General features: G+C 42.8%; 1 protein-coding gene across 2 annotated transcripts; it reads right to left on the bottom strand.

Moving 5' to 3' along the window:
- Positions 1–336: 336 nt before the first annotated feature.
- On the bottom strand, positions 337–27275 carry rhot1b (ras homolog family member T1). Of its 2 annotated transcripts, XM_041965231.1 has the most exons (20): positions 26919–27275; positions 26162–26220; positions 25924–26005; positions 25766–25809; positions 25618–25671; positions 25441–25493; positions 24711–24819; positions 9165–9266; positions 8848–8946; positions 8625–8733; positions 8417–8537; positions 8192–8276; positions 7136–7281; positions 6495–6595; positions 6048–6178; positions 5694–5777; positions 4665–4787; positions 4352–4554; positions 2450–2572; positions 337–1701 (listed from the first exon to the last, which is right to left on the bottom strand). In XM_041965231.1, the coding sequence occupies exons 1-20, from the start codon at positions 26953–26955 to the stop codon at positions 1584–1586; spliced, it is 1983 nt and encodes a 660-aa protein (XP_041821165.1). In that variant the 5' UTR covers positions 26956–27275; the 3' UTR covers positions 337–1583. The 2 variants fall into 2 exon arrangements, with proteins under 2 accessions (XP_041821165.1, XP_041821173.1); XM_041965239.1 differs by lacking the exon at positions 2450–2572.
- Between the last annotated feature and the right edge of the window lie 138 nt (positions 27276–27413).

Here is a 27413-nt window from a genome sequence, read left to right on the forward strand (position 1 = left end):
AGGTCAAACTGAGGTAAAATAGGTACTGGAAGACAAGACATTATCACCAAATTATTCCATATTCAGTGTGAATTAATGGCAAAATACCATCTGTGGGTTAAATCTATTATTAGCCCAACACCCATTGTGACGACCCAAGGGTGCTGCTAAATTATAGAGGCATCAGCTTGATAAGCACACTTTGTATTTTCTATTTTGAGCAATGCTGCCCTCTTGTGTCTTTACTGTTCATAGCGTTCTACAGCTAATGCTGTATGGAAAGCAAAATCTTCAATCTCTTGGCAAACTGAATAGAATAATTCCACCACACCAGATGTAATAGAGACATTTGTTTATTGTAAACTTTTGTAAAGGCAGGGATGAGTGAAGAAGTCAGACTAAGTCTTGTGGCAAACAGTTGCAGTTGCATGGAAATTAACATCTGGGGCCACATTATTGCATCTTCTGTGATCAGGAGAGCTAACTGGCAATCACAACAGAGGTCAAATGACCATCAGACATGACTATGACTCAACTATCCTCTGTTCAGTGCTCCTGTCAATAAACATTACTACATCGCCGGGTAGCTGGAGAGCGATGCAGACAAGTTGCCGTGGTAATTCTTTTGTACAGTAAGTCTTAAAACACTGGAATGTGGTCGGAAATTCGAAAGCATGCAAACAAAAATGTACAGAATGGCCGTAAAGTGAAGATTTTTAACATCTTAGCGCACACATACGTATATACACACGCACAAACACACACACAGACACACACACACACAAGCTGACAAAGTGACCAATATGGGGAGACATGAGAGAGAGCAGCAGACCCGTCCACACATCCACTGATCAAACACTGACCTGCTCTGATGTACAAACATTAGGGGGAAAAAAAGTGTGCGTCCGAGCGTTGCTGTCAGTGTGAATAATCAATGCTAATGTTTGTGCGAGTTCATGAGCAGGCTGCTAAACTAATACCTTTGCATTCAGAGTTTTGAGTGTGAATCAGACACGGCCCTTTTGGACAAAGACAAACAAATGCACAGTCTAGTATATTACATATACTATTTACATCTTGTTCAGTCTAATAAAAGCATCAGAGCTATTGCACACCTCACACATCACAATCCCCCTCACAACTGACACCAAGCTGTTCATTCCAATCAGCAAGCATCCAAAAAATAGCTATATATGTATCTCACTCATAATGTTACTCATCACGGCTCATCAGCAGCTTGCCCTCACTTTCGGTATAAATATAGATATATTGCTTTGCAAATACTTGCAAACAAACAGATTCAGCAAATTATCAACTTTGGTACAAAATTAAATATTTGTTTCTCTTTTATTCCCAAGAAGAGAAATTTACAAGTGGACAGAAAATGTTTGCTCAGGTAAGATTTTCACTTTTTTTCCCTCACACACACAAAAACAAAACACATTTTTTTCAACTGGGACCCATTAAATCACAAAACCATGATGGATTTTCAACATGTTTGTTGTTTACAAAATGCAAGGGTGAAAGCCTAAAGTTGTATCTGGTCAAAATGGCTCTATATGTACCATGGGTGCAAAGAGGGTCGGACTCGGGTCGCCCGAGGATCACCGTGGTTTGAGCAGCACTCTGTACATGGCGAAGCCCAGCACTGCAAACACTGTGGCCCCCACACTCGCTCTCAGCCAGAAGGTGGAGCTCTTCAGGTCTGCTTGGCTCACATGTCTGTTAAACAGAGAGAAGCGGGTGCACGGGAGATAAATACAGGGAAGGACAGTAAAGAGATGAACAGATGCATCATCTAAACCAAACTGATACAAACAACTGTTTCTCTTTAACTAACATCTTTGATGTGAGTCTCAGCTGTGAGACATGTTGCTAAGAAGGATGATGTGAAAATAAGCAACATGAACATAAAGAAAAGCTGGATGAACTGATGCCAGAACAGTGATGAAGCCTCGAAATATGGAGATGCTGGAGGAAAAGCCACTCAAACGGATGAGGGACATGCAGGATTACAGTTATGACATGAGACAACAAGACCAGAAATTAGCTATGACATCTCGGTTAGATGAGACGGCTGAGGCAGAGTGACATGAGGAAGGAAGTCAACACCGACCAAATAACAATTTCAATCCTAGCGCAGGAAGCTCACAAGCAATGTCACTGAAAGCTGAATGAAAATGAAGATATCAGAATGGTTTCTGAGAGGAAACGGACAAAGCCAAGAAGGTCTTTGAAAGCATGAAACAAGGGGAAAAAGAAACATGGCAGGAAATTATAATGTAAATAATGAGTGACTTAGAGGATAAGAAAAACTATGTTAATATTTTGGATATAAAACAGAAAAATAGAACAACTTTGCCCAAAATGAGGGGAAATGAATGGGACAAGCATCAGGTGGTGATGGGGACAAATCTGAGAGGTAACCACAGGTAAAGAGAGGGTTGTAAAAAAAGTGTAAAAAAAGGACCTTCTGAGCACAACAGCGTAGAGTTTGGCCCTGACCGTCTGCAGCAGCTCAGAGTTGAGGAAGTTCTGACACAAGCAGAAGGTGCACCGGTTACAAGTGCACATGCAGCGCAGCCGGGCGTGGCTGAGGAGAGAAACACGGCCCACGGTTTACATATGAAAACACACAAGAGAATGAAACGACAGATAGTTAAAAGATGCCACCACCATGAAATGAATAGTCTGTGACCCATCGCTTTGGAGCCAAATCCCATGAGGGACAATGAAAACAGATTTCGAGGACAACAAACCTTATTCGAATGAGATTCCTCGATTATCTCTTTGGAAGAAGGAATTATCATTTATCTGTAAAAGATTATTTTAACTGGAGTATTCTTAAGAGACAGTGTTCAGAGTGAATCATTGTCAGGTCATTTTCAAATGAGCAATCTTTGTGATCGCAGCATACTTTTGTTGTGTGGACTCAATCTCATTATTGTTGTGATCTTAAAAATGGTCAGACTGCTGCATCAGTAAATCACAGCAATTTTAAGCAGTAAATCAATGGGGAATAAGAGTTAACACATTTCAACAAAGGAAAAAAGTCCCTCTCTCACAGAAGGATGTAAAAAATATGCATCTGTGTTTCATAACATCATTTGTGAAATATTTAAACTAAACTCTTTTCTGAATCTTAGAACAGGATTCGACTCGGCTGTGGATTCAATAAAAGCTGGTCTGCTGTGTGTAATTATGTAACTGTGTTGACTGCACTCTGCAAGCTGACTGCCTGTAGGAGTGTGAGCCTCTGGGAGAGATCAACATTACTGCTCAGCAGGGAATCCCATTTACCCACAATGCAAAGCACTGTGGCATCAGACTAGTGCAACATGTCCAGAGGGCAGTGAAGTGCATTAATGTGGACTGGAGTGCATCGTGTCTGATAGTGACACTTCAGAGAGGAGGAACATCCCCACAGAGAGCAGGTTTATCCTGAGGCATGGAGTAAAGTTACAGAAATTACACACAGTAAAGCTTTGTATTTAAACGGCCAATTAAAAGATAAGGTGGACTATAAAAAGAAAAAAAAAACATCCCATCTATCCAACCTGTTTCAGACAGATTCATTTCTATAGTGGGATCATAATTAGCAGGAAACGGTCACAGTGTAGAAGAAATACAGAATTAAAACTAGACTAAAAGACAACCCTGTCTATTTAACAGCAGCAAACAGGCACTCATTGACTGAGCTACTTCATCACCTCAGGCCATAAGAAGAAATGATGATCCATAATTAAGGATTTACAAGGCTCAGCGGCCAGCACAATTCTCCATAGACCCAGGAGGACGTGTAAACAAAGTCTCATTGTTTAAAATATCTCCCAGCACCAATGATCACATGAGCAGTTATTAAAGCACAGGCCTTGTGTCGTGTTTTGAAAAGAAAAGAGACAATATCTTAGCTGCAGTTACCAAACTGCATTTCCTGTTTTCACACAACTGGGAACAAAAATTGAAAATCTTCATCTGGTGGGTGACAATTCGATCATGGTCCCTGCGGCTGGGTGGCCGTTAAATGCAAAGAACTGATTTCACTACACCTTGAACTGTGTATGATCGTGTATGTGACAATAAACTTGATAACTTTTAGGTCGGCACACCTAATAAACTGGCATATAAAGCTGCAACGACTTTGTAGATTGCTTTCTTTAAGAAAAAGACTACGCCCTTGCTCAAATCATGTGAAGCAGAGTTGGGTGGGTATGATATCAATTTCAGATCCAAATACACATAGCTTGCATCAATTTAAGTAACTTCTTAGTAAAACAGCTGTTAAAATGAGCTAACTCTGTCTCCATTTGAGGAACCTAAAGTGCAAAAATTGCAAGTTGAAGGAAACCAGAACAAGTGTCTCTATACTTACGGGTACATGGCCATGGTGGCAAGTTTGGTGTAGATGTCTCTGCTGGGTGCTGCTGCAGTGTTACATGTGTAGGACTGGGGAGGTGGCATCTTGTGCCTCCTACAGAACTCCAGAGGACTGCAGCCATACATCTGTTTGATCTCTGGCAGGTCCGACTTCGTTGCTATCATCATGCATGGAGTCTTGCTGTCCATGAAGTATTGCTGAGACGAGAAAGAGAGAGAGGGATAGACGTGATTTAGATGTTTTCCAAATCTTGAAGTGGGTTAACCTTTATCTTTTGATATAATGTGAGCAATGCTCACAGTTTTACCTTGAAGACGTTGGCGCAGTATTCAAAGGAGTAAGGGTTGCTGACGTCATAGACCAGGCAGACGATGTCACAGGCCAGATCGGCATCAGACAGGTAGTCGAAGTCAGGGAACACTTCATGAAGCTGAGAGGAGAGGAGGTCCGTTAAAAAAGCTGAACACACTCGACAATGAATGCAGAAAAGCCCCCCTAAGATCGAATGCACTGAGATAAGATGAGCGCTAGTCCCATAAAAATGCCCTCTGTACTGCTGTGGCCAGCTGTGGTGGCCTGGTTTACTCCAACCATCATTTTCAAGCACTAATGGATGGTGGAAGGAACTACACGGAGAGTTTGTCTTGGTTCTCGCAGCTGAGTGTGCATATTGTTCACTGAGTGTCCATATTGCTCGAACAAGCTTCTTCTTATTATACTCACATGGCATATGGATTGCTGATATGTTGTCAGAAAAAAAATCACTTAAAAGAAGAGTCCTCTGCTGAGGATGTTCAGTGACTGCTGTTTTACTAGAGCATTTGTCTTTCAGTGTGGTGTCGGCACGGACGGGAGCGCCCGAGCGTGAAACTTTCTGACAAAAACGAACAACAAGCGCAGACAGCAAAGAGTGCAGCTGACGCACTGCAGCAGGTGCTTCGGTAAACAAACACGATCAAACTATCCATACTTCAGGACATGCAAAGCCTGCTGCGTTTGCTGGTAAGTAGTGCAATGCTAATGCTTTTGACAAGCAAGCAGAAATGCTCTCTTGTCAAAAGCATTAGGTGAACATGATAAGAAGCTTATGTAAACAGCCAGGTAAGCACAGCCGACCTCAGGCTTGGCCGGCTCACAGTTGACAACCTCACATACAATCCATAGTGTCACATGTAGGTTTTATTTACATGAAGATCAAATAAAAAATATATGATGTTAGCAGTTTCTCCATTATTTAATTCCTGTTTTTAGCAGATGCAGTCATGATTGCAACACAAATAAGACAAGATAAGATCTAGTGATTCAAGTACTATTGGAGGCATCTTTCTTTACTCACAAGAAGGTATTTCTCCTGGCCGTAAACATAGGTTGTGTTGATGGCATAGAAGGATCTGTGTTCCTCTCTTATCATTTTTTGGCGCTGAGAAAAGACAAGAAACATCATGTGAATGAATGATCATGACACTAAAAATCAATACTGAAACTATTCCACACATGCACGAATGAAATATCAGACCTGAAATATTTAAGAGGAATACTTTTCATATATGTGATGCACTGTACTGTTTGCTTTTTGCAGTGTCTGTGAGGTTGTGGCTCTTGAGTAAAACCAACATTTGGAACATCGAAATATCTGCAAGGGCAAAGCACACATCGAAATACGTCATAGCTGCTGTTTGTTTCCGTTTACCATGAGGTTACTGCCCAGGAAGGCTTGGAGGAAACCGCTCTTGCCGCTGCCAATGTCTCCAAAGACGTTACAGCGGAAGACGCTGCGCTGGGTCTGCTTCTTCTGTAGGTCAATCTTCTTATCTCTGGTCACTGCAGGGGGGCAAACCACACGCGGGCATCAAAGGATCACTTTTAGACTGCTGCTGTACACAACACATGCTCGCAGTCAGTCAGCAACAGCATTCGACTGAGCTGTTGCGTCACTACCGTTATGACAGTGTTGATTCAATGATGCGATTACTGACGGCACTGCAGAATAAAATTATTTATTTTATTTATTACGATGCTGAATAATACTCAAGGCTTTAACACTAGACTGTGTGAGTATTTATGACAAATTCAACATGTATTTTATACAAATCTACATCTTATCTTACAAAAATTAATGTGTGATAACGCTGTTCACCTGTAATCCCTGCCGCTTGGGACTCCTGCTCAGCAATTATTGAGTAACCAAGGTAACCCAAATACTCCAGACATCGCTGGACATCCAGATACGTTGTTAACCTGAACAAATGTAAGTTTTAAAGCAAAAAAAAAAATTAATTGAAGATTCATTACACGTAGAAACCAACATGAATGAGATTGTGTATTTTTATATCCACTCAGAGAAATAGTCATAAGAAAACAACTTTAAAAATAGTTACATATCAAAGCCAACTTTTGGTCCTGGACAGCTTTTTCTTGCTACATTAGGAGTTTTTCTTGCTACATTAGGAGTTTGGTTAGATGCACATTACATGTGAGTGCAAAGCTACTGGAGATCAGCAGTGTTGAAAGAGTAACGTCTGCACAATGACACCAAACCAGAAATGTATTTATGATCAGTTAAAAATAATTTTTGCTTTGGAATCGCTGATTCATAGTTTGATACTTAACCTTAATGGTGGGAAAAGTCTTTGTTTGTTGAGAATTTAGACAGTTGGTGGCACCGTCGTCCATTCAGCTCAGTGTCTTCATGTCAGACACAGCTTTTTAATACGACCACCATGGGGCACCAGAATCACAAATTCTACACATGTAGGCTTGAACTTAACAACCACTCACGTCCACTGCGAGAGATATCCCTGGTAGGTGATCCAGCCCTGGTCATTAGTGCAAACTGTGTTATTGACATCTGGACCCCAGGGCATGTAGGGAAAAACATCAAACAGGTCCGCCAGCTCCTCTGGTGACAAGGCACAGTCACGGTCCTGATAGACACAAAGGTTGGTTTAGGTTCAGGGTGGTGAAGTATGCCAAAATGAGAAAAATGGCACTCAAGGAAGAAAACATTTCAGATGGGATTTAAAAACTAAAATGTACAACTGTGATTTTAAAAAAAAAAAAAACAATTGGGACATTGTGTAAAAAGTAAATAAAACCAGAATGCAATCATTTCCAAATGCCTTCCTGAGCGCATGTAGTAATGTCCTTTATCCAATCACGTGTTTACTAAGTGGTGAACCTCGCTCCATCCTCGCTTGTGAACAACTGAGCCTTTCCAGGGTGCTCCTTTCATACCCAATCATGATACTATCACCTGTTACCAATCAACCTGTTTACCTGTGGAATGATCCAAACAGGTGTTTTTGGAGCGTTCCACAACTTTCCCAGTCTTTTGTTGCTCCTGTCCCAACTAGTTTGAAACGTGTTGCTGCATCAAATTCAGAATAAGCAGATATTTACAAAAATCAATGAAGCTGATGAGGTGAAAAATCAAATATATTGTCTTTTTTTAAAAAATAATTAGCAAGTTATCACATTGTATTTTATTTATGTTTAACACGCCATCCCAACTTTTTTTGAATCAGGCTTGTAATTACTTTCCACCTGAGAAAACAAACACGAGTTGCGCACACAGTTGGACACCAATCACTACAACAGGAAGCAGATCTTGGCACTAGCTGCCACTTTCACTCTTTGACTTTGATTCTAATCCCGCGGCTAATTCTCCGGTCAATCCCTCCTCAGTGGCAAGAAGTGAAATCAAGCCTCAGCAGGTGGTGAGCACTGGCTGTGGCAGTGTATTTTGGTGTTGTGTTGTGCTGAGCAGCTTCTCGTTAAGTGCCTCTCCAGGGCAGAGGTAAAAGTAAATACAGAACCAGGTGGACAGGATTTCACCTTGTCATGTTTGTCAAAGACGCTCTGGAGGAAGAGGTAGGCATTGTGGTTGAGCTCTGTGGTGCAGTCCGGAGGAATTTTCAGCCTGGGGGAGAGTTAAATATCACAATTAATGATAGATATTAGTAGGTGAAAATGTGCATATCGTGTACAGTTTGACCAAAATGAGCAAAGGTGCCAAAAGTGAAAGGCAGGAGTTGCTAAACCTTTAAGACTGACACTCACGGTGGGAAGAGGTAGTCCTGATTTAACTCCAAGTCGTCATCGTACCCAAACCTCCGCAGCACGGTCCACGTCGTTTCGTGGCGGCCTCGCTGGATGAACAGGGTGTGGAGGAACAGGAAGCCTGGAGAGGAATATCCCAGAAATAAACTAATAATGTGACAGGAGATTTGTGTGAACACGAGGAGGAGGCCTGTCTGTCCATTCCTACCTTTCAGAGAGAGTCCGTCGTTGCACACTCCGTCATTCAAATTCTTCCTCACCACATTTTTCACATCCTCCAACGCCTGAGGCTCCAGTGGGGTGTTGAAGCACGTCCGCTGCGAGCCGTCACACAAAAGCATTGTTGCTGTCAACGCTAGCATAAAAAAGGGTCCTGTGCAAATTGTGCTTTGGGTTTAACCGTTTGTCAGCTCCGACAGTCATCAGTTTACCTGGAAGAAGTTGAGCTCATTATCGTTGAGAATCCCATCATTGTCTAAGTCGGACACTTTGAAGATTCGAGTCAGCGCTTTGACACAAAGTGACTTCATCTGGGAATCAAAGAGGCAAAAAGTTACTACAACTAAACTCAGTTCATAAGACGCATACAATTTCAGACATAACTGTGGGATTGGACCACAACTAAAACATTCAAAAACTGCATTAAATAGCTGCTTCAAATGTAGATTCACTGAGGTTTTCAAAGACAGGCTGCACCGGACGACAAAGACAGTGGTGCAGCAATCCCACAGCTTATTTGTGTTCTTACAGCTTTCTTCTCGGGACAGTAGAGAGGACCTGTGGGGTGCAGCACTGCCTTTTGGGCGTAGTAGAACAGCTCTGAGATGTTCTTCAGATTCTTCGCTGAACACTGTAAACGAGAAAAGGAAGTTTAGTTATACATACATGTATGCTGCAGTGCAGCTCTATACGAGACTGTAAAGCCTAGTAGCATACAAAGATGCCTTTACAGTGTGGCACTATCTGACATGTTTATGTATGGACAGTGACACTGTGATGCTAACAGTGTCCTGGCAAAGCAGAACCATCCCTGTTTACCTACGTGTGTGTGTGTGTGAGCTAAGTCAGGCCCAGACAGGGTATTAACACACAGGATCTGTCTGAGCGACGTGCCTGGTCTAATTAACCGGTCAGAAGGCACATAAGTATTGCCCTTTTATCGTGGTGATAGTAGGAGGTGTTAAAGAGTAACACATGAGGAGGAACACAGGTCAATGTACACAAAGTAAGACAACACAAACTGACATATTGTACACATGTGAGAGCAAAGGTCATAAAGAGCAGCAACGTTTCTTCACCTCATTATATTCTCTTAATGAGTGCACAATTGGAGAACATATTTATTAGGGACACGGGGCAACGTCCCGAGTCACTGGCTCCTACAGCTATTTCATAGCTATCCCGCGTGTTTCTTCTTATTAGGGACACGGGGCAACGTCCCGAGTCACTGGCTCCTACAGCTATGAAATAGCTGCAGGAGCCAGTGACTCGGGGCGTAGCCCCGAGTCACTTATTACTATCCCGCGCGTTTCTTCTTCTTCTTCTTATTATTATTTTTCATCTTCCTCCAAGTTTTCGTCCTCAAACTCGTCCCACAGCTTTGAGAAAACCCTCGCAAATTATATATCAAAACGTGCGTATTGTTCGGGATCGGTGTGCTATTACTTTTCTCAAATTTATCGCAGTTTTTCGCGTCGTAAGACGCGAAAAACTGCGATAAATTTCCCATAAGAAATGAATGGGACGGGCGAAAAAAACAAGATTGAAATTGGAGTTTTTCAAACATCTGTAGCTCAGGCATACATTCACCGAGAGACTTCATTTCAACTTTAAAATGTAGACCCAAGTCTGGTCTATTGGTGTGTTCATCCACATTTTGATTGGTCCTATAGTTTTTGATCAGTCACTGTTCAATGACAGTGATCGTTTGGCGGGAAATTTTGAGATTATAATGGGTGTGTATTGCGCGGAATGTTCGTGCTAGAGTGCGTGCTAGAGTGGCACAGAGTCTAAAAACGATCTGAAAATCTTCTCTTTTTCTCGTCGCTACGGCCACAAATTACACTCTACACGCATAATTTTGGGATCAGTTTGTAGACAAACTTGTCCTCTTTCGTGTGATGTCCTCGAAAAAGCCGAGAGACTTACTGAATTTAAATAGTGAGACGTTTTGTGCAGCCAGCGCCCTCCTGTTCTCCCATTAAGTCCCATGTTAAAATTCAGAGCTGTTTTGTGAGCAAAGCAGAAATGCCTCCTGTCTTTAGATCGCCATAAAACGAAAAGTTGTTGTGTCAGGAATAAAACGAGATGATGGTCGGACTCAGGAAGTTCTCGGGAGTCCGATGATCTATAGTACACTCTGATACGAGGTACGGTTCTCTCACCAGAGGATTTAGTTCGGGAGGTTCGACGAACCCAAATCTCACTGCATACAATACAAACTCCTGTTCTCTGAGTGGCAGAGTCTTTTTAAGTCGACCATTTTGTCATTTTTCTAAAGAATATCTGGACATAAAACACACGTACATCTGGCCCAGACTTGTCCGCATCTCACAGTGTAATCGGTTTTTTGATAGCAGCTACGGTTTTGACACAATCGCAAGTTGTTCGGAAGAAACCGACAGCGAAAAAGCCGCTTTTCAAGGGAAGAGTTTAACAGGTGCAACTGTCATTTACACACACACCGGTCAATAACCCACGCACACACATCTGCAGGACAACCAGCCTGAGAGTGATTATCTTAACGAGCTCAGTCAAAACAAGGGCATTGTTTGAAAACAATCTCCGTCCAACAAACAGTTAAACTCAGCTTCACCAAGCGCTTTGCCAAAAAGGTTGAGAAAGTAGTCACACAAACACACACACAAGCAGGGCTAACCAACAGCTAAAAAGTGATTAAAAACAGCACGTCAAAACTGAACAGGAACAGGTAAAAAGTGGGAGAGGTAGAGAGGTAATTATCAGCAGGTGGGGCAGAAGTTACACACGCACACAAACAAACACACACACACACACACACACATTCAGACACACATATACCAGACACATCTCCATGTAGGAGCTGGTTGGGCTGCTTGTGTAGTTCAAGCAGACACACACACACAAACAGACGAAGACACACACATACGCAGTCACACACAACGACAGATACATAAACACACACACACAGACAAATGCATAATGAAAACCCCATCCCCCCGCCCCCTTGTTAACGCCGTTAGCTCTGTTAGCACAGTTAGCTCTGTTAGCGCTAGCGCCGTTAGCTATATTCGCACCTTTAGCTGTTAGCTCAGTTAGTGTTAGCTCTGTTAGCTCCGTTAGCATTAGCTCCATTCATGTTTATTGATTCAGTTCATTAATTCATGTTAACAGAGACATGAAGCAGAGGAGAGAAGCAGACACAGACAGCTGAGGTGATCAACAGAGACAGACAAGGAGAAAGCCACAGAAACACAGCTGAGAGCAATTCATTAATCAGGGACTGACTACCTCTGATATCTGCCGTTTTCTCAATTTGCAGCCTTTTTCAATTGTCCGCTGCTTCGCCATAGTTTCTCCTAGAGACTTCATTCAAACTTTAAAACGTAGATAATTTTGTCGGCTCAAAATGACCCTCGGCACATTTTGATATCTCTTACGGTTTTCGAGCTATGACCATCGAAGGCCGACGTAAGACGCAAACAACTGCGATAAATTTCCCATAAGAAATGAATGGGGAAATTTCCTCAAATTTCAGCCTTTTTCAATTGTCCGCTGCTCGGCCATACTTTGTCCTAGAGACTTCATTCAAACTTTAAAACGTAGATAATTTTGTCGGCTCGAACACACCCCGTGTCCCTTTCAAAATTTCCCAGAGGGAATTTTCTAGTTATTATTATTTTTCATCATCCTCCAAATTTTTGTCCCTGAACTCGCCCCGCAGCTTTGAGAAAACCCTTGCAAATTATATATCAAAACGTGCGGTTTGATCAGGATCGGTGTGCTATTACTTTTCTCAAATTTATCGCAGTTTTTCGCGTCGTAAGACGCGAAAAACTGCGATAAATTTCCCATAAGAATGAATGGGACGGGCGAAAAAAAAAAGATGGAAATTGGAGTTTTTCAAACGTCTGTAGCTCAGGCATACATTCACCGAGAGACTTCATTTGAACTTTAAAACGTAGATAATTTTGTCGGCTCCAAATGACCCTCGGCACATTTTGATATCTCTTACGGTTTTCGAACTATGACCATCGAAGGCCGACGTAAGACGCGAACAACTGCGAAGACTTTCCCATAAGAAATGAATGGGGAAATTTCCTCAAATTTCAGCCTTTTTCAATTGTCCGCAGCTCGGCCATACTTTGTCCTAGAGACTTCATTCAAAGTTTAAAACGTAGATAAATTTGTCAGCTCAAAATTAATACCGGCACATTTTTTGATATCTCTTACGGTTTTCGAGCTATGACCATCTGAAGACCATCAAGTTTCTCACAAAAATGCTCAGAATCTCTCCCTCTACAGTGGGTGATGTCATAAGTTAGAGTGAGACAGCCGGTGAAAAATCGCCTGAAATGTGTTTCTAAAATTGCCGTAAAATACAAACGGTGAATAGGAGACACATAATTTTGGGATCTTTTGTAGACAAACTTGTCCTCTTTCATGTGATGTCCTCGAAAAAGCCGAGAGACTTACTGAATTTAAATAGTGAGGCTTTTTGTGTAGCCACCTCCCTCTAGCTCTCCCATTGACTCCAATGTAAAAATTCAGAGCTGTTTTGTGAGAAAAGCATAAATGCCTCCTGTCTTTACATTGCCATAAAACGAAAAGTTGTTGTCTCAGGAATAAAACGAGATGATATTCGGACTCAGGAAGTTCTCGGGAGTCCGATGATCTATAGTACACTCTGATACGAGGTACGGTTCTCTCACCAGAGGATTTAGTTCAGGAGGTTCGCCGAACCCAAATCTCACTGCATACAATACAAACTCCTGTTCTCTGAGTCGCAGAGTCTTTTTAAGTCGACCATTTTGTCATTTTTCTAAAGAATATCTGGACATAAAACACACGTACATCTGGCCCAGACTTGTCCGCATCTCACAGTGTAATCGGTTTTTTGATAGCAGCTACGGTTTTGACACAATCGCAAGTTGTTCGGAAGAAACCGACAGCGAAAAAGCCGCTTTTCAAGGGAAGAGTTTAACAGTTGCAACTGTCATTTACACACACACCGGTCAATAACCCACGCACACACATCTGCAGGACAACAAGCCTGAGAATGATTATCTTAACGAGCTCAGTCAAAACAAGGGCATTGTTTGAAAACAATCTCCGTCCAACAAGCAGTTAAACTCAGCTTCACAAAGCTCTTTGCCAAAGAGGTTGAGACAGTAGTCACACAAATGCACACACAAAAAGGGCTAACCAACAGCTAAAAAGTGATTAAAAACAGCACGTCAAAACTGAACAGGAACAGGTAAAAAGTGGGAGAGGTAGAGAGGTAATTATCAGCAGGTGGGGCAGAAGTTACACAGGCACACACGCACACACACACACACACACATTCAGACACATATATACTATACACATCTCCATGTAGGAGCTGGTTGGGCTGCTTGTGTAGTTCAAGCAGACACACACACACAAACAGACGAAGACACACACATATGCAGTCACACACAATGACAGATACATAAACACACATACACAGACAAATGCATAATGAAAACCCCATCCCCCCGCCCCCTTGTTAACACCGTTAGCTCTATTAGCTCTGTTAGCACAGTTAGCTCTGTTAGCGTTAGCGCCGTTAGCTCTATTCGCGCCGTTAGCTGTTAGCTCCGTTAGTGTTAGCTCCGTTAGTGTTAGCTCTGTTAGCATGAACTCCATTCATGCTTATTGATTCAGTTCATTAATTCATGTTAACAGAGACATGAAGCAGAGGAGAGAAGCAGACACAGACAGCTGAGGTGATCAACAGAGACAGACAAGGAGAAAGCCACAGAAACAGACGAAGACACACACATACGCAGTCACACACAACGACAGATACATAAACACACACACACAGACAAATGCATAATGAAAACCCCATCCCCCCGCCCCCTTGTTAACGCCGCTAGCTCTATTAGCTCTGTTAGCACAGTTAGCTCTGGTTGCGTTAGCGCCGTTAGCTCTATTCGCACCGTTAGCTGTTCGCTCCATTAGTGTTAGCTCTGTTAGCTCCGTTAGCATTAGCTCCATTCATGTTTATTGATTCAGTTCATTAATTCATGTTAACAGAGACATGAAGCAGAGGAGAGAAGCAGACACAGACAGCTGAGGTGATCAACAGAGACAGACAAGGAGAAAGCCACAGAAACACAGCTGAGAGCAATTCATTAATCAGGGACTGACTGCCTCTGATATCTGCCGTTTTCTCAATTTGCAGCCTTTTTCAATTGTCCGCTGCTTCGCCATAGTTTCTCCTAGAGACTTCATTCAAACTTTAAAACGTAGATAATTTTGTCGGCTCCAAATGACCCTCGGCACATTTTGATATCTCTTACGGTTTTCGAGCTATGACCATCGAAGGCCGACGTAAGACGCGAACAGCTGCGATAAATTTCCCATAAGAAATGAATGGGGAAATTTCCTCAAATTTCAGCCTTTTTCAATTGTCCGCTGCTCGGCCATACTTTGTCCTAGAGACTTCATTCAAACTTTAAAACGTAGATAATTTTGTCGGCTCGAACGCACCCCGTGTCCCTTTCAAAATTTCCCAGGGGGAATTTTCTAGTTATTATTTTTCATCTTCCTCCAAGTTTTCGTCCCTTAACTCGCCCCGCAGCTTTGAGAAAACCCTCGCAAATTATATATCAAAACGTGCGTATTGTTCGGGATCGGTGTGCTATTACTTTTCTCAAATTTATCGCAGTTTTTCGCGTCGTAAGACGCGAAAAACTGCGATAAATTTCCCTTAAGAAATGAATGGGACGGGCGAAAAAAACAAGATTGAAATTGGAGTTTTTCAAACATCTGTAGCTCAGGCATACATTCACCGAGAGACTTCATTTCAACTTTAAAATGTAGACCCAAGTCTGGTCTATTGGTGTGTTCATCCACATTTTGATTGGTCCTATAGTTTTTGATCAGTCACTGTTCAATGACAGTGATCGTTTGGCGGGAAATTTTGAGATTATAATGGGTGTGTATTGCGCGGAATGTTCGTGCTAGAGTGCGTGCTAGAGTGGCACAGAGTCTAAAAACGATCTGAAAATCTTCTCTTTTTCTCGTCGCTACGGCCACAAATTACACTCTACACGCATAATTTTGGGCTCATTTTGTAGACAAACTTGTCCTCTTTCGTGTGATGTCCTCGAAAAAGCCGAGAGACTTACTGAATTTAAATAGTGAGACGTTTTGTGCAGCCAGCGCCCTCCTGTTCTCCCATTAAGTCCCATGTTAAAATTCAGAGCTGTTTTGTGAGCAAAGCAGAAATGCCTCCTGTCTTTAGATCGCCATAAAACGAAAAGTTGTTGTGTCAGGAATAAAACGAGGAGATGGCCGGACTCAGGAAGTTCTCGGGAGTCCGATGATCTATAGTACACTCTGATACGAGGTACGGTTCTCTCACCAGAGGATTTAGTTCGGGAGGTTCGCCGAACCCAAATCTCACTGCATACAATACAAACTCCTGTTCTCTGAGTCGCAGAGTCTTTTTAAGTCGACCATTTTGTCATTTTTCTAAAGAATATCTGGACATAAAACACACGTACATCTGGCCCAGACTTGTCCGCATCTCACAGTGTAATCGGTTTTTTGATAGCAGCTACGGTTTTGACACAATCGCAAGTTGTTCGGAAGAAACCGACAGCGAAAAAGCCGCTTTTCAAGGGAAGAGTTTAACAGGTGCAACTGTCATTTACACACACACCGGTCAATAACCCACGCACACACATCTGCAGGACAACAAGCCTGAGAGTGATTATCTTAACGAGCTCAGTCAAAACAAGGGCATTGTTTGAAAACAATCTCCATCCAACAAACAGTTAAACTCAGCTTCACCAAGCGCTTTGCCAAAAAGGTTGAGACAGTAGTCACACAAACACACACACAAGCAGGGCTAACCAACAGCTAAAAAGTGATTAAAAACAAGCACGTCAAAACTGAACAGGAACAGGTAAAAAGTGGGAGAGGTAGAGAGGTAATTATCAGCAGGTGGGGCAGAAGTTACACACGCACACAAACAAACACACACACACACACACACACATTCAGACACACATATACCAGACACATCTCCATGTAGGAGCTGGTTGGGCTGCTTGTGTAGTTCAAGCAGACACACACACACAAACAGACGAAGACACACACATACGCAGTCACACACAATGACAGATACATAAACACACACACACAGACAAATGCATAATGAAAACCCCATCCCCCCGCCCCCTTGTTAACGCCGTTAGCTCTATTAGCTCTGTTAGCACAGTTAGCTCTGTTAGCGCTAGCACCGTTCGCTATATTCGCACCTTTAGCTGTTAGCTCAGTTAGTGTTAGCTCTGCTAGCTCTGTTAGCATTAGCTCCATTCATGTTTATTGATTCAGTTCATTAATTCATGTTAACAGAGACATGAAGCAGAGGAGAGAAGCAGACACAGACAGCTGAGGTGATCAACAGAGACAGACAAGGAGAAAGCCACAGAAACACAGCTGAGAGCAATTCATTAATCAGGGACTGACTACCTCTGATATCTGCCGTTTTCTCAAATTGCAGCCTTTTTCAATTGTCCGCTGCTTCGCCATAGTTTCTCCTAGAGACTTCATTCAAACTTTAAAACGTAGATAATTTTGTCGGCTCGAACGCACCCCGTGTCCCTTTCAAAATTTCCCAGGGGGAATTTTCTAGTTATTATTTTTCATCATCCTCCAAATTTTCGTCCCTAAACTCGCCCCGCAGCTTTGAGAAAACCCTCGCAAATTATATATCAAAACGTGCGTATTGTTCGGGATCGGTGTGCTATTACTTTTCTCAAATTTATCGCAGTTTTTCGCGTCGTAAGACGCGAAAAACTGCGATAAATTTCCCATAAGAAATGAATGGGACCGGCGAAAAAAACAAGATTGAAATTGGAGTTTTTCAAACATCTGTAGCTCAGGCATACATTCACCGAGAGACTTCATTTCAACTTTAAAATGTAGACCCAAGTCTGGTCTATTGGTGTGTTCATCCACATTTTGATTGGTCCTATAGTTTTTGATCAGTCACTGTTCAATGACAGTGATCGTTTGGCGGGAAATTTTGAGATTATAATGGGTGTGTATTGCGCGGAATGTTCGCGCTAGAGTGCGTGCTAGAGTGGCACAGAGTCTAAAAACGATCTGAAAATCTTCTCTTTTTCTCGTCGCTACGGCCACAAATTACACTCTACACGCATAATTTTGGGATCAGTTTGTAGACAAACTTGTCCTCTTTCGTGTGATGTCCTCGAAAAAGCCGAGAGACTTACTGAATTTAAATAGTGAGACGTTTTGTGCAGCCAGCGCCCTCCTGTTCTCCCATTAAGTCCCATGTTAAAATTCAGAGCTGTTTTGTGAGCAAAGCAGAAATGCCTCCTGTCTTTAGATCGCCATAAAACGAAAAGTTGTTGTGTCAGGAATAAAACGAGGAGATGGCCGGACTCAGGAAGTTCTCGGGAGTCCGATGATCTATAGTACACTCTGATACGAGGTACGGTTCTCTCACCAGAGGATTTAGTTCAGGAGGTTCGCCGAACCCAAATCTCACTGCATACAATACAAACTCCTGTTCTCTGAGTCGCAGAGTCTTTTTAAGTCGACCATTTTGTCATTTTTCTAAAGAATATCTGGACATAAAACACACGTACATCTGGCCCAGACTTGTCCGCATCTCACAGTGTAATCGGTTTTTTGATAGCAGCTACGGTTTTGACACAATCGCAAGTTGTTCGGAAGAAACCGACAGCGAAAAAGCCGCTTTTCAAGGGAGGAGTTTAACAGGTGCAACTGTCATTTACACACACACCGGTCAATAACCCACGCACACACATCTGCAGGACAACAAGCCTGAGAATGATTATCTTAACGAGCTCAGTCAAAACAAGGGCATTGTTTGAAAACAATCTCCATCCAACAAACAGTTAAACTCAGCTTCACCAAGCGCTTTGCCAAAAAGGTTGAGAAAGTAGTCACACAAATGCACACACAAAAAGGGCTAACCAACAGCTAAAAAGTGATTAAAAACAGCACGTCAAAACTGAACAGGAACAGGTAAACAGTGGGAGAGGTGCAGAGGTAATTATCAGCAGGTGGGGCAGAAGTTACACAGGCACACACGCACACACACACATTCAGACACATATATACTATACACATCTCCATGTTGGAGCTGGTTGGGCTGCTTGTGTAGTTCAAGCAGACACACACACACAAACAGACGAAGACACACACATACGCAGTCACACACAATGACAGATACATACACACACACACAGACAAATGCATAATGAAAACCCCATCCCCCCGCCCCCTTGTTAACGCCGTTAGCTCTGTTAGCTCTGTTAGCACAGTTAGCTCTGTTAGCATTAGCGCCGTTAGCTCTATTCGCACCGTTAGCTGTTCGCTCCGTTAGTGTTAGCTCTGTTAGTGTTAGCTCTGTTAGCTCTGTTAGCATTAACTCCATTCATGCTTATTGATTCAGTTCATTAATTCATGTTAACAGAGACATGAAGCAGAGGAGAGAAGCAGACACAGACAGCTGAGGTGATCAACAGAGACAGACAAGGAGAAAGCCACAGAAACAGACGAAGACACACACATACGCAGTCACACACAACGACAGATACATAAACACACACACACAGACAAATGCATAATGAAAACCCCATCCCCCCGCCCCTTTGTTAACGCCGCTAGCTCTATTAGCTCTGTTAGCACAGTTAGCTCTGGTTGCGTTAGCGCTGTTAGCTCTATTCGCACCGTTAGCTGTTCGCTCCATTAGTGTTAGCTCTGTTAGCTCCGTTAGCATTAGCTCCATTCATGTTTATTGATTCAGTTCATTAATTCATGTTAACAGAGACATGAAGCAGAGGAGAGAAGCAGACACAGACAGCTGAGGTGATCAACAGAGACAGACAAGGAGAAAGCCACAGAAACACAGCTGAGAGCAATTCATTAATCAGGGACTGACTACCTCTGATATCTGCCGTTTTCTCACATTGCAGCCTTTTTCAATTGTCCGCTGCTTCGCCATAGTTTCTCCTAGAGACTTCATTCAAACTTTAAAACGTAGATAATTTTGTCGGCTCCAAATGACCCTCGGCACATTTTGATATCTCTTACGGTTTTCGAGCTATGACCATCGAAGGCCGACGTAAGACGCGAACAACTGCGATAAATTTCCCATAAGAAATGAATGGGGAAATTTCCTCAAATTTCAGCCTTTTTCAATTGTCCGCTGCTCGGGCATACTTGGTCCTAGAGACTTCATTCAAAGTTTAAAACGTAGATAATTTTGTCGGCTCGAACACACCCCGTGTCCCTTTCAAAATTTCCCAGAGGGAATTTTCTAGTTATTATTTTTCATCTTCCTCCAAGTTTTCGTCCTCAAACTCGTCCCACAGCTTTGAGAAAACCCTCGCAAATTATATATCAAAACGTGCGTATTGTTCGGGATCGGTGTGCTATTACTTTTCTCAAATTTATCGCAGTTTTTCGCGTCGTAAGACGCGAAAAACTGCGATAAATTTCCCATAAGAAATGAATGGGACGGGCGAAAAAAACAAGATTGAAATTGGAGTTTTTCAAACATCTGTAGCTCAGGCATACATTCACCGAGAGACTTCATTTCAACTTTAAAATGTAGACCCAAGTCTGGTCTATTGGTGTGTTCATCCACATTTTGATTGGTCCTATAGTTTTTGATCAGTCACTGTTCAATGACAGTGATCGTTTGGCGGGAAATTTTGAGATTATAATGGGTGTGTATTGCGCGGAATGTTCGTGCTAGAGTGCGTGCTAGAGTGGCACAGAGTCTAAAAACGATCTGAAAATCTTCTCTTTTTCTCGTCGCTACGGCCACAAATTACACTCTACACGCATAATTTTGGGATCAGTTTGTAGACAAACTTGTCCTCTTTCGTGTGATGTCCTCGAAAAAGCCGAGAGACTTACTGAATTTAAATAGTGAGACGTTTTGTGCAGCCAGCGCCCTCCTGTTCTCCCATTAAGTCCCATGTTAAAATTCAGAGCTGTTTTGTGAGCAAAGCAGAAATGCCTCCTGTCTTTAGATCGCCATAAAACGAAAAGTTGTTGTGTCAGGAATAAAACGAGGAGATGGCCGGACTCAGGAAGTTCTCGGGAGTCCGATGATCTATAGTACACTCTGATACGAGGTACGGTTCTCTCACCAGAGGATTTAGTTCAGGAGGTTCGCCGAACCCAAATCTCACTGCATACAATACAAACTCCTGTTCTCTGAGTCGCAGAGTCTTTTTAAGTCGACCATTTTGTCATTTTTCTAAAGAATATCTGGACATAAAACACACGTACATCTGGCCCAGACTTGTCCGCATCTCACAGTGTAATCGGTTTTTTGATAGCAGCTACGGTTTTGACACAATCGCAAGTTGTTCGGAAGAAACCGACAGCGAAAAAGCCGCTTTTCAAGGGAGGAGTTTAACAGGTGCAACTGTCATTTACACACACACCGGTCAATAACCCACGCACACACATCTGCAGGACAACAAGCCTGAGAATGATTATCTTAACGAGCTCAGTCAAAACAAGGGCATTGTTTGAAAACAATCTCCATCCAACAAACAGTTAAACTCAGCTTCACCAAGCGCTTTGCCAAAAAGGTTGAGAAAGTAGTCACACAAACACACACACAAGCAGGGCTAACCAACAGCTAAAAAGTGATTAAAAACAAGCACGTCAAAACTGAACAGGAACAGGTAAAAAGTGGGAGAGGTAGAGAGGTAATTATCAGCAGGTGGGGCAGAAGTTACACACGCACACAAACAAACACACACACACACACACATTCAGACACATATATACTATACACATCTCCATGTAGGAGCTGGTTGGGCTGCTTGTGTAGTTCAAGCAGACACACACACACAAACAGACGAAGACACACACATACGCAGTCACACACAACGACAGATACATAAACACACACACACAGACAAATGCATAATGAAAACCCCATCCCCCCGCCCCCTTGTTAACGCCGTTAGCTCTATTAGCTCTGTTAGCACAGTTAGCTCTGTTAGCGTTAGAGCTGTTAGCTGTATTCGCGCTGTTAGCTCCGTTAGTGTTAGCTCTGTTAGCTCCGTTAGCATTAGCTCCATTCATGTTTATTGATTCAGTTCATTAATTCATGTTAACAGAGACATGAAGCAGAGGAGAGAAGCAGACACAGACAGCTGAGGTGATCAACAGAGACAGACAAGGAGAAAGCCACAGAAACACAGCTGGGACAGTTCATTAATCAGGGACTGACTACCTCTGATATCTGCTGTTTTCTCAAATTGCAGCCTTTTTCAATTGTCCGCTGCTTCGCCATAGTTTCTCCTAGAGACTTCATTCAAACTTTAAAACGTAGATAATTTTGTCGGCTCAAAATGACCCTCGGCACATTTTGATATCTCTTACGGTTTTCGAGCTATGACCATCGAAGGCCGACGTAAGACGCAAACAACTGCGATAAATTTCCCAAAAGAAATGAATGGGGAAATTTCCTCAAATTTCAGCCTTTTTCAATTGTCCGCTGCTCGGCCATACTTTGTCCTAGAGACTTCATTCAAACTTTAAAACGTAGATAATTTTGTCGGCTCGAACGCACCCCGTGTCCCTTTCAAAATTTCCCAGGGGGAATTTTCTAGTTATTTTTCATCTTCCTCCAAGTTTTCGTCCTCAAACTCGTCCCACAGCTTTGAGAAAACCCTCGCAAATTATATATCAAAACGTGCGTATTGTTCGGGATCGGTGTGCTATTACTTTTCTCAAATTTATCGCAGTTTTTCGCGTCGTAAGACGCGAAAAACTGCGATAAATTTCCCATAAGAAATGAATGGGACGGGCGAAAAAAACAAGATTGAAATTGGAGTTTTTCAAACATCTGTAGCTCAGGCATACATTCACCGAGAGACTTCATTTCAACTTTAAAATGTAGACCCAAGTCTGGTCTATTGGTGTGTTCATCCACATTTTGATTGGTCCTATAGTTTTTGATCAGTCACTGTTCAATGACAGTGATCGTTTGGCGGGAAATTTTGAGATTATAATGGGTGTGTATTGCGCGGAATGTTCGTGCTAGAGTGCGTGCTAGAGTGGCACAGAGTCTAAAAACGATCTGAAAATCTTCTCGTTTTCTCGTCGCTACGACCACAAATTACACTCTACACGCATAATTTTGGGATCAGTTTGTAGACAAACTTGTCCTCTTTCGTGTGATGTCCTCGAAAAAGCCGAGAGACTTACTGAATTTAAATAGTGAGACGTTTTGTGCAGCCAGCGCCCTCCTGTTCTCCCATTAAGTCCCATGTTAAAATTCAGAGCTGTTTTGTGAGCAAAGCAGAAATGCCTCCTGTCTTTAGATCGCCATAAAACGAAAAGTTGTTGTGTCAGGAATAAAACGAGGAGATGGCCGGACTCAGGAAGTTCTCGGGAGTCCGATGATCTATAGTACACTCTGATACGAGGTACGGTTCTCTCACCAGAGGATTTAGTTCGGGAGGTTCGCCGAACCCAAATCTCACTGCATACAATACAAACTCCTGTTCTCTGAGTCGCAGAGTCTTTTTAAGTCGACCATTTTGTCATTTTTCTAAAGAATATCTGGACATAAAACACACGTACATCTGGCCCAGACTTGTCCGCATCTCACAGTGTAATCGGTTTTTTGATAGCAGCTACGGTTTTGACACAATCGCAAGTTGTTCGGAAGAAACCGACAGCGAAAAAGCCGCTTTTCAAGGGAAGAGTTTAACAGGTGCAACTGTCATTTACACACACACCGGTCAATAACCCACGCACACACATCTGCAGGACAACAAGCCTGAGAATGATTATCTTAACGAGCTCAGTCAAAACAAGGGCATTGTTTGAAAACAATCTCCATCCAACAAACAGTTAAACTCAGCTTCACCAAGCGCTTTGCCAAAAAGGTTGAGACAGTAGTCACACAAACACACACACAAGCAGGGCTAACCAACAGCTAAAAAGTGATTAAAAACAGCACGTCAAAACTGAACAGGAACAGGTAAAAAGTGGGAGAGGTAGAGAGGTAATTATCAGCAGGTGGGGCAGAAGTTACACAGGCACACACGCACACACACACACACACACACATTCAGACACATATATACTATACACATCTCCATGTAGGAGCTGGTTGGGCTGCTTGTGTAGTTCAAGCAGACACACACACACAAACAGACCAAGACACACACATACGCAGTCACACACAATGACAGATACATAAACACACATACACAGACAAATGCATAATGAAAACCCCATCCCCCCGCCCCCTTGTTAACACCGCTAGCTCTATTAGCTCTGTTAGCACAGTTAGCTCTGTTAGCGTTAGCGCTGTTAGCTCTATTCGCGCCGTTAGCTGTTAGCTCCGTTAGTGTTAGCTCCGTTAGTGTTAGCTCTGTTAGCTCTGTTAGCATTAACTCCATTCATGCTTATTGATTCAGTTCATTAATTCATGTTAACAGAGACATGAAGCAGAGGAGAGAAGCAGACACAGACAGCTGAGGTGATCAACAGAGACAGACAAGGAGAAAGCCACAGAAACACAGCTGAGAGCAATTCATTAATCAGGGACTGACTGCCTCTGATATCTGCCGTTTTCTCACATTGCAGCCTTTTTCAATTGTCCGCTGCTTCGCCATAGTTTCTCCTAGAGACTTCATTCAAACTTTAAAACGTAGATAATTTTGTCGGCTCCAAATGACCCTCGGCACATTTTGATATCTCTTACGGTTTTCGAGCTATGACCATCGAAGGCCGACGTAAGACGCGAACAACTGCGATAAATTTCCCATAAGAAATGAATGGGGAAATTTCCTCAAATTTCAGCCTTTTTCAATTGTCCGCTGCTCGGCCATACTTTGTCCTAGAGACTTCATTCAAACTTTAAAACGTAGATAATTTTGTCGGCTCGAACACACCCCGTGTCCCTTTCAAAATTTCCCAGGGGGAATTTTCTAGTTTCCATTTGCCGTTCACTGGACCATGTTTGTGTCTGTCTGTTGTCTAAATTAAAATCTTAAAATTAAAATAACCCGCTCACCTCAACACAAGTCTCTATCTCACTGTACTGGTTCATGATGGGCAGTATGGTCTCCATGCTGCTGTGCTCCACCAGGTCTGACTTGTTCCCCACCAGGATTAGAGGAACCCTGGGCACACCAAAAACAAACATAATAAATAACATGAAATTTAAAAGATGTGACTCAACTACACCAGAGCAGCAACAATTAATCTACTACTTGTCAAAAACTGACTAACGTTTTTCACCATTTTCTAACATTTTACAGCCCAAACAACTAATCGATTAATCAAGAAAATAACTGACAGATTAAACAACAATGAAAATAATCGTTAGCTGCAGCCCTGAAGGCCACATTTTATTCAAAAGAGTACATTTCTTTTAATGTAATTTAGTATTTTCCCTCGCGGAAAAGCAGTGGCTCATTTCACAGCACAACAGGGACCGGGTTCGTGTGAAATGCTGCTCTTCCACTGCTGCTCCCTGTCTACAGAGTAACACTGGTGAGACATTCTCAACCCTGTGACTACTAGTCATCACTCCAAACACAGAAAACACAGCAGAACATTTCCATGTGCGGCCTCTCGCTACACAAAATGGTCTTTGGCAGACTTTCCACTGGGCTGATGGTGCGTTAGGAGCTGGTCATGCTGTGAAATGGAGAAACCGGCACCCTCTTCGCCCCATATTTCACTGTCCAAAAATGAGCTGACAGAGAAAACTCTGGACTATTTTTTACACAAGCTCACACCTGCTGTCCTTGTCTGTGTTCTCAATAATGAGAGGGATCCAGTGGCTGGTCACCTAAGGAAAACAAGGGCAGAAAAAAAAAAAACTGAAAAGATGACAGGCTGACAGTCCCACATGCTGCACTGTTTATGTGTTATAAAAACAAATTATGGAAATGCTAGGAGCAGAAGACGCTCACCTTTTCTATGGACTTCTTGTTGTTCACAGAGTAGACAATGCAAATCACATTTGCCTGTGAGAGAGACCGGCACAGACGTCCATTAGGCTATTACCTGGACTCAGCACTTCTCTCCAAGTTAACAGACAAGCAAAATGCACTGACTGACCTTGGAGATCTCCTGAAACAGCTGTTCATCTGTCTGCTCGGCCTCTGTGAGAACAAAAACACAGACACCACAGTTAAAATCAGGAGAGTGCTCTCCTGTTTTTGTCATTTGTCAGTCGCTGTAGCGAAAAACAAACAGGAACGGCGGGCTTAATGCACCTGAATAGTCCACAATGTGCGTGGGGACTCTCTCTGGTGTGACATCTGCAGGTATGGTGATTTCCTCAGCTCGGTAGGGAACCTGGGGTGAATAATGTTTACAGCTGCTTACACCGCTTCAAGAATACAGCCAAATCAATGGTGTTAATCTCCACAAAAGGAAAGCATTCATTAAGTTGGAGGTGAAGAGGCGTCATCAAGGTTTTTAAAAACTGATGGCATAATTCTTTTTCCATACCACTTCTGGGAACTCTTCGCTGACCAGAGACATGATGAGAGACGTCTTCCCCACTTTGGCTGATGAGGGAAGAAGAGACAAGAATTGGAAATGATACAGGTTCTTCAGTGGATCCTATCATACACTTATTACAGTTCATGAGAACATTTAATCTGTGAGAACGTTATTTATGAACACCACAGGCCCATCTTCAATGGGTGTGTGCGATCCATGAGTTGCAGCTTTAATCTTGGCACTGCTTTAAACCTACTGGCCTTCTCTATAACTTCACAGCCGTTCAATTAACTACAAACTTTATACCTAGTTGCTCTGTTAATATCCTGAAAACAACATAATTTCCAAATTAGCTGAGCCTCCTGTGGAGAAGAAGCCACAGTGGAAAATCAAATCCTCCATCTGTCTAAAGTTCACTCCCCTAAATTCCAGGATATTCCAGGAATTTAATGACCAGAGAGAACAAAACAGCATCCATCTCTTTGGCTTTTCTGCCTCTCTGCAGGCTGCACAGTTTTCAGTGTTCGTGTCATTTGTAGTTGGGTAATAGGAAAAGCAAATATCCACCGTTTTAAAAACATGCATTCTTATTTATTTCCTGTTAGTTTTTCATCTGAAACGAACACCATCGTCATGAGACACTGGTGCGGCTGTCAGCATCACATGGCCAGCAGGCAGCATCAGCGCAAAGTGAACACTAGCGGCTGACGCTGCGGACTACCGCTGCTGCCCGACACCGCGGGTTAAACACAGCTTTACTTACGCTCTCCCACTAATAATATCCTCACGTCCTTGCGCATCCTCTCCAGCGTCGACAAACTCGGTAAACTGGTACGTGTGAAACATTTATACTCCTGTCTGGATGAAGGGTACAGCCAGCCAGCCAGCTCTCTCCTCGGCCTGGCTCGCTTGGTAACGGCTACGTTCGCATCTCAGCTCCGCTTTGCGCTGGTTCAGAACAGGCGGCGGACTGTTAGATATCTGTTCAACCGTCTGATACTAACGAGGCGTTTTCACCCGCTTTATCCCCCCTGCCAGGTACCGTCAAACAGTGCAGCAGCTGCTGCGTTCAACCTGCTAATCTACACACACACAAACTTGACCGTCACAGGAGCGTTAGCGGTGCTAGCAACCGAGCTTTCCGCCACGCCCCTCCCGTTCAGCTGACTCCGAGGGCGCGCAAAGATCGTATATCGTTACAAGAATAACGTAAAAACTTGGCCGTGTACGCGTCCCGCATGTGAGAAATTTGCAATCA

This window comes from Chelmon rostratus, chromosome 3 (genome assembly GCF_017976325.1).
Source record: "Chelmon rostratus isolate fCheRos1 chromosome 3, fCheRos1.pri, whole genome shotgun sequence".
Taxonomy (NCBI): Eukaryota; Metazoa; Chordata; class Actinopteri; order Chaetodontiformes; family Chaetodontidae; genus Chelmon; species Chelmon rostratus.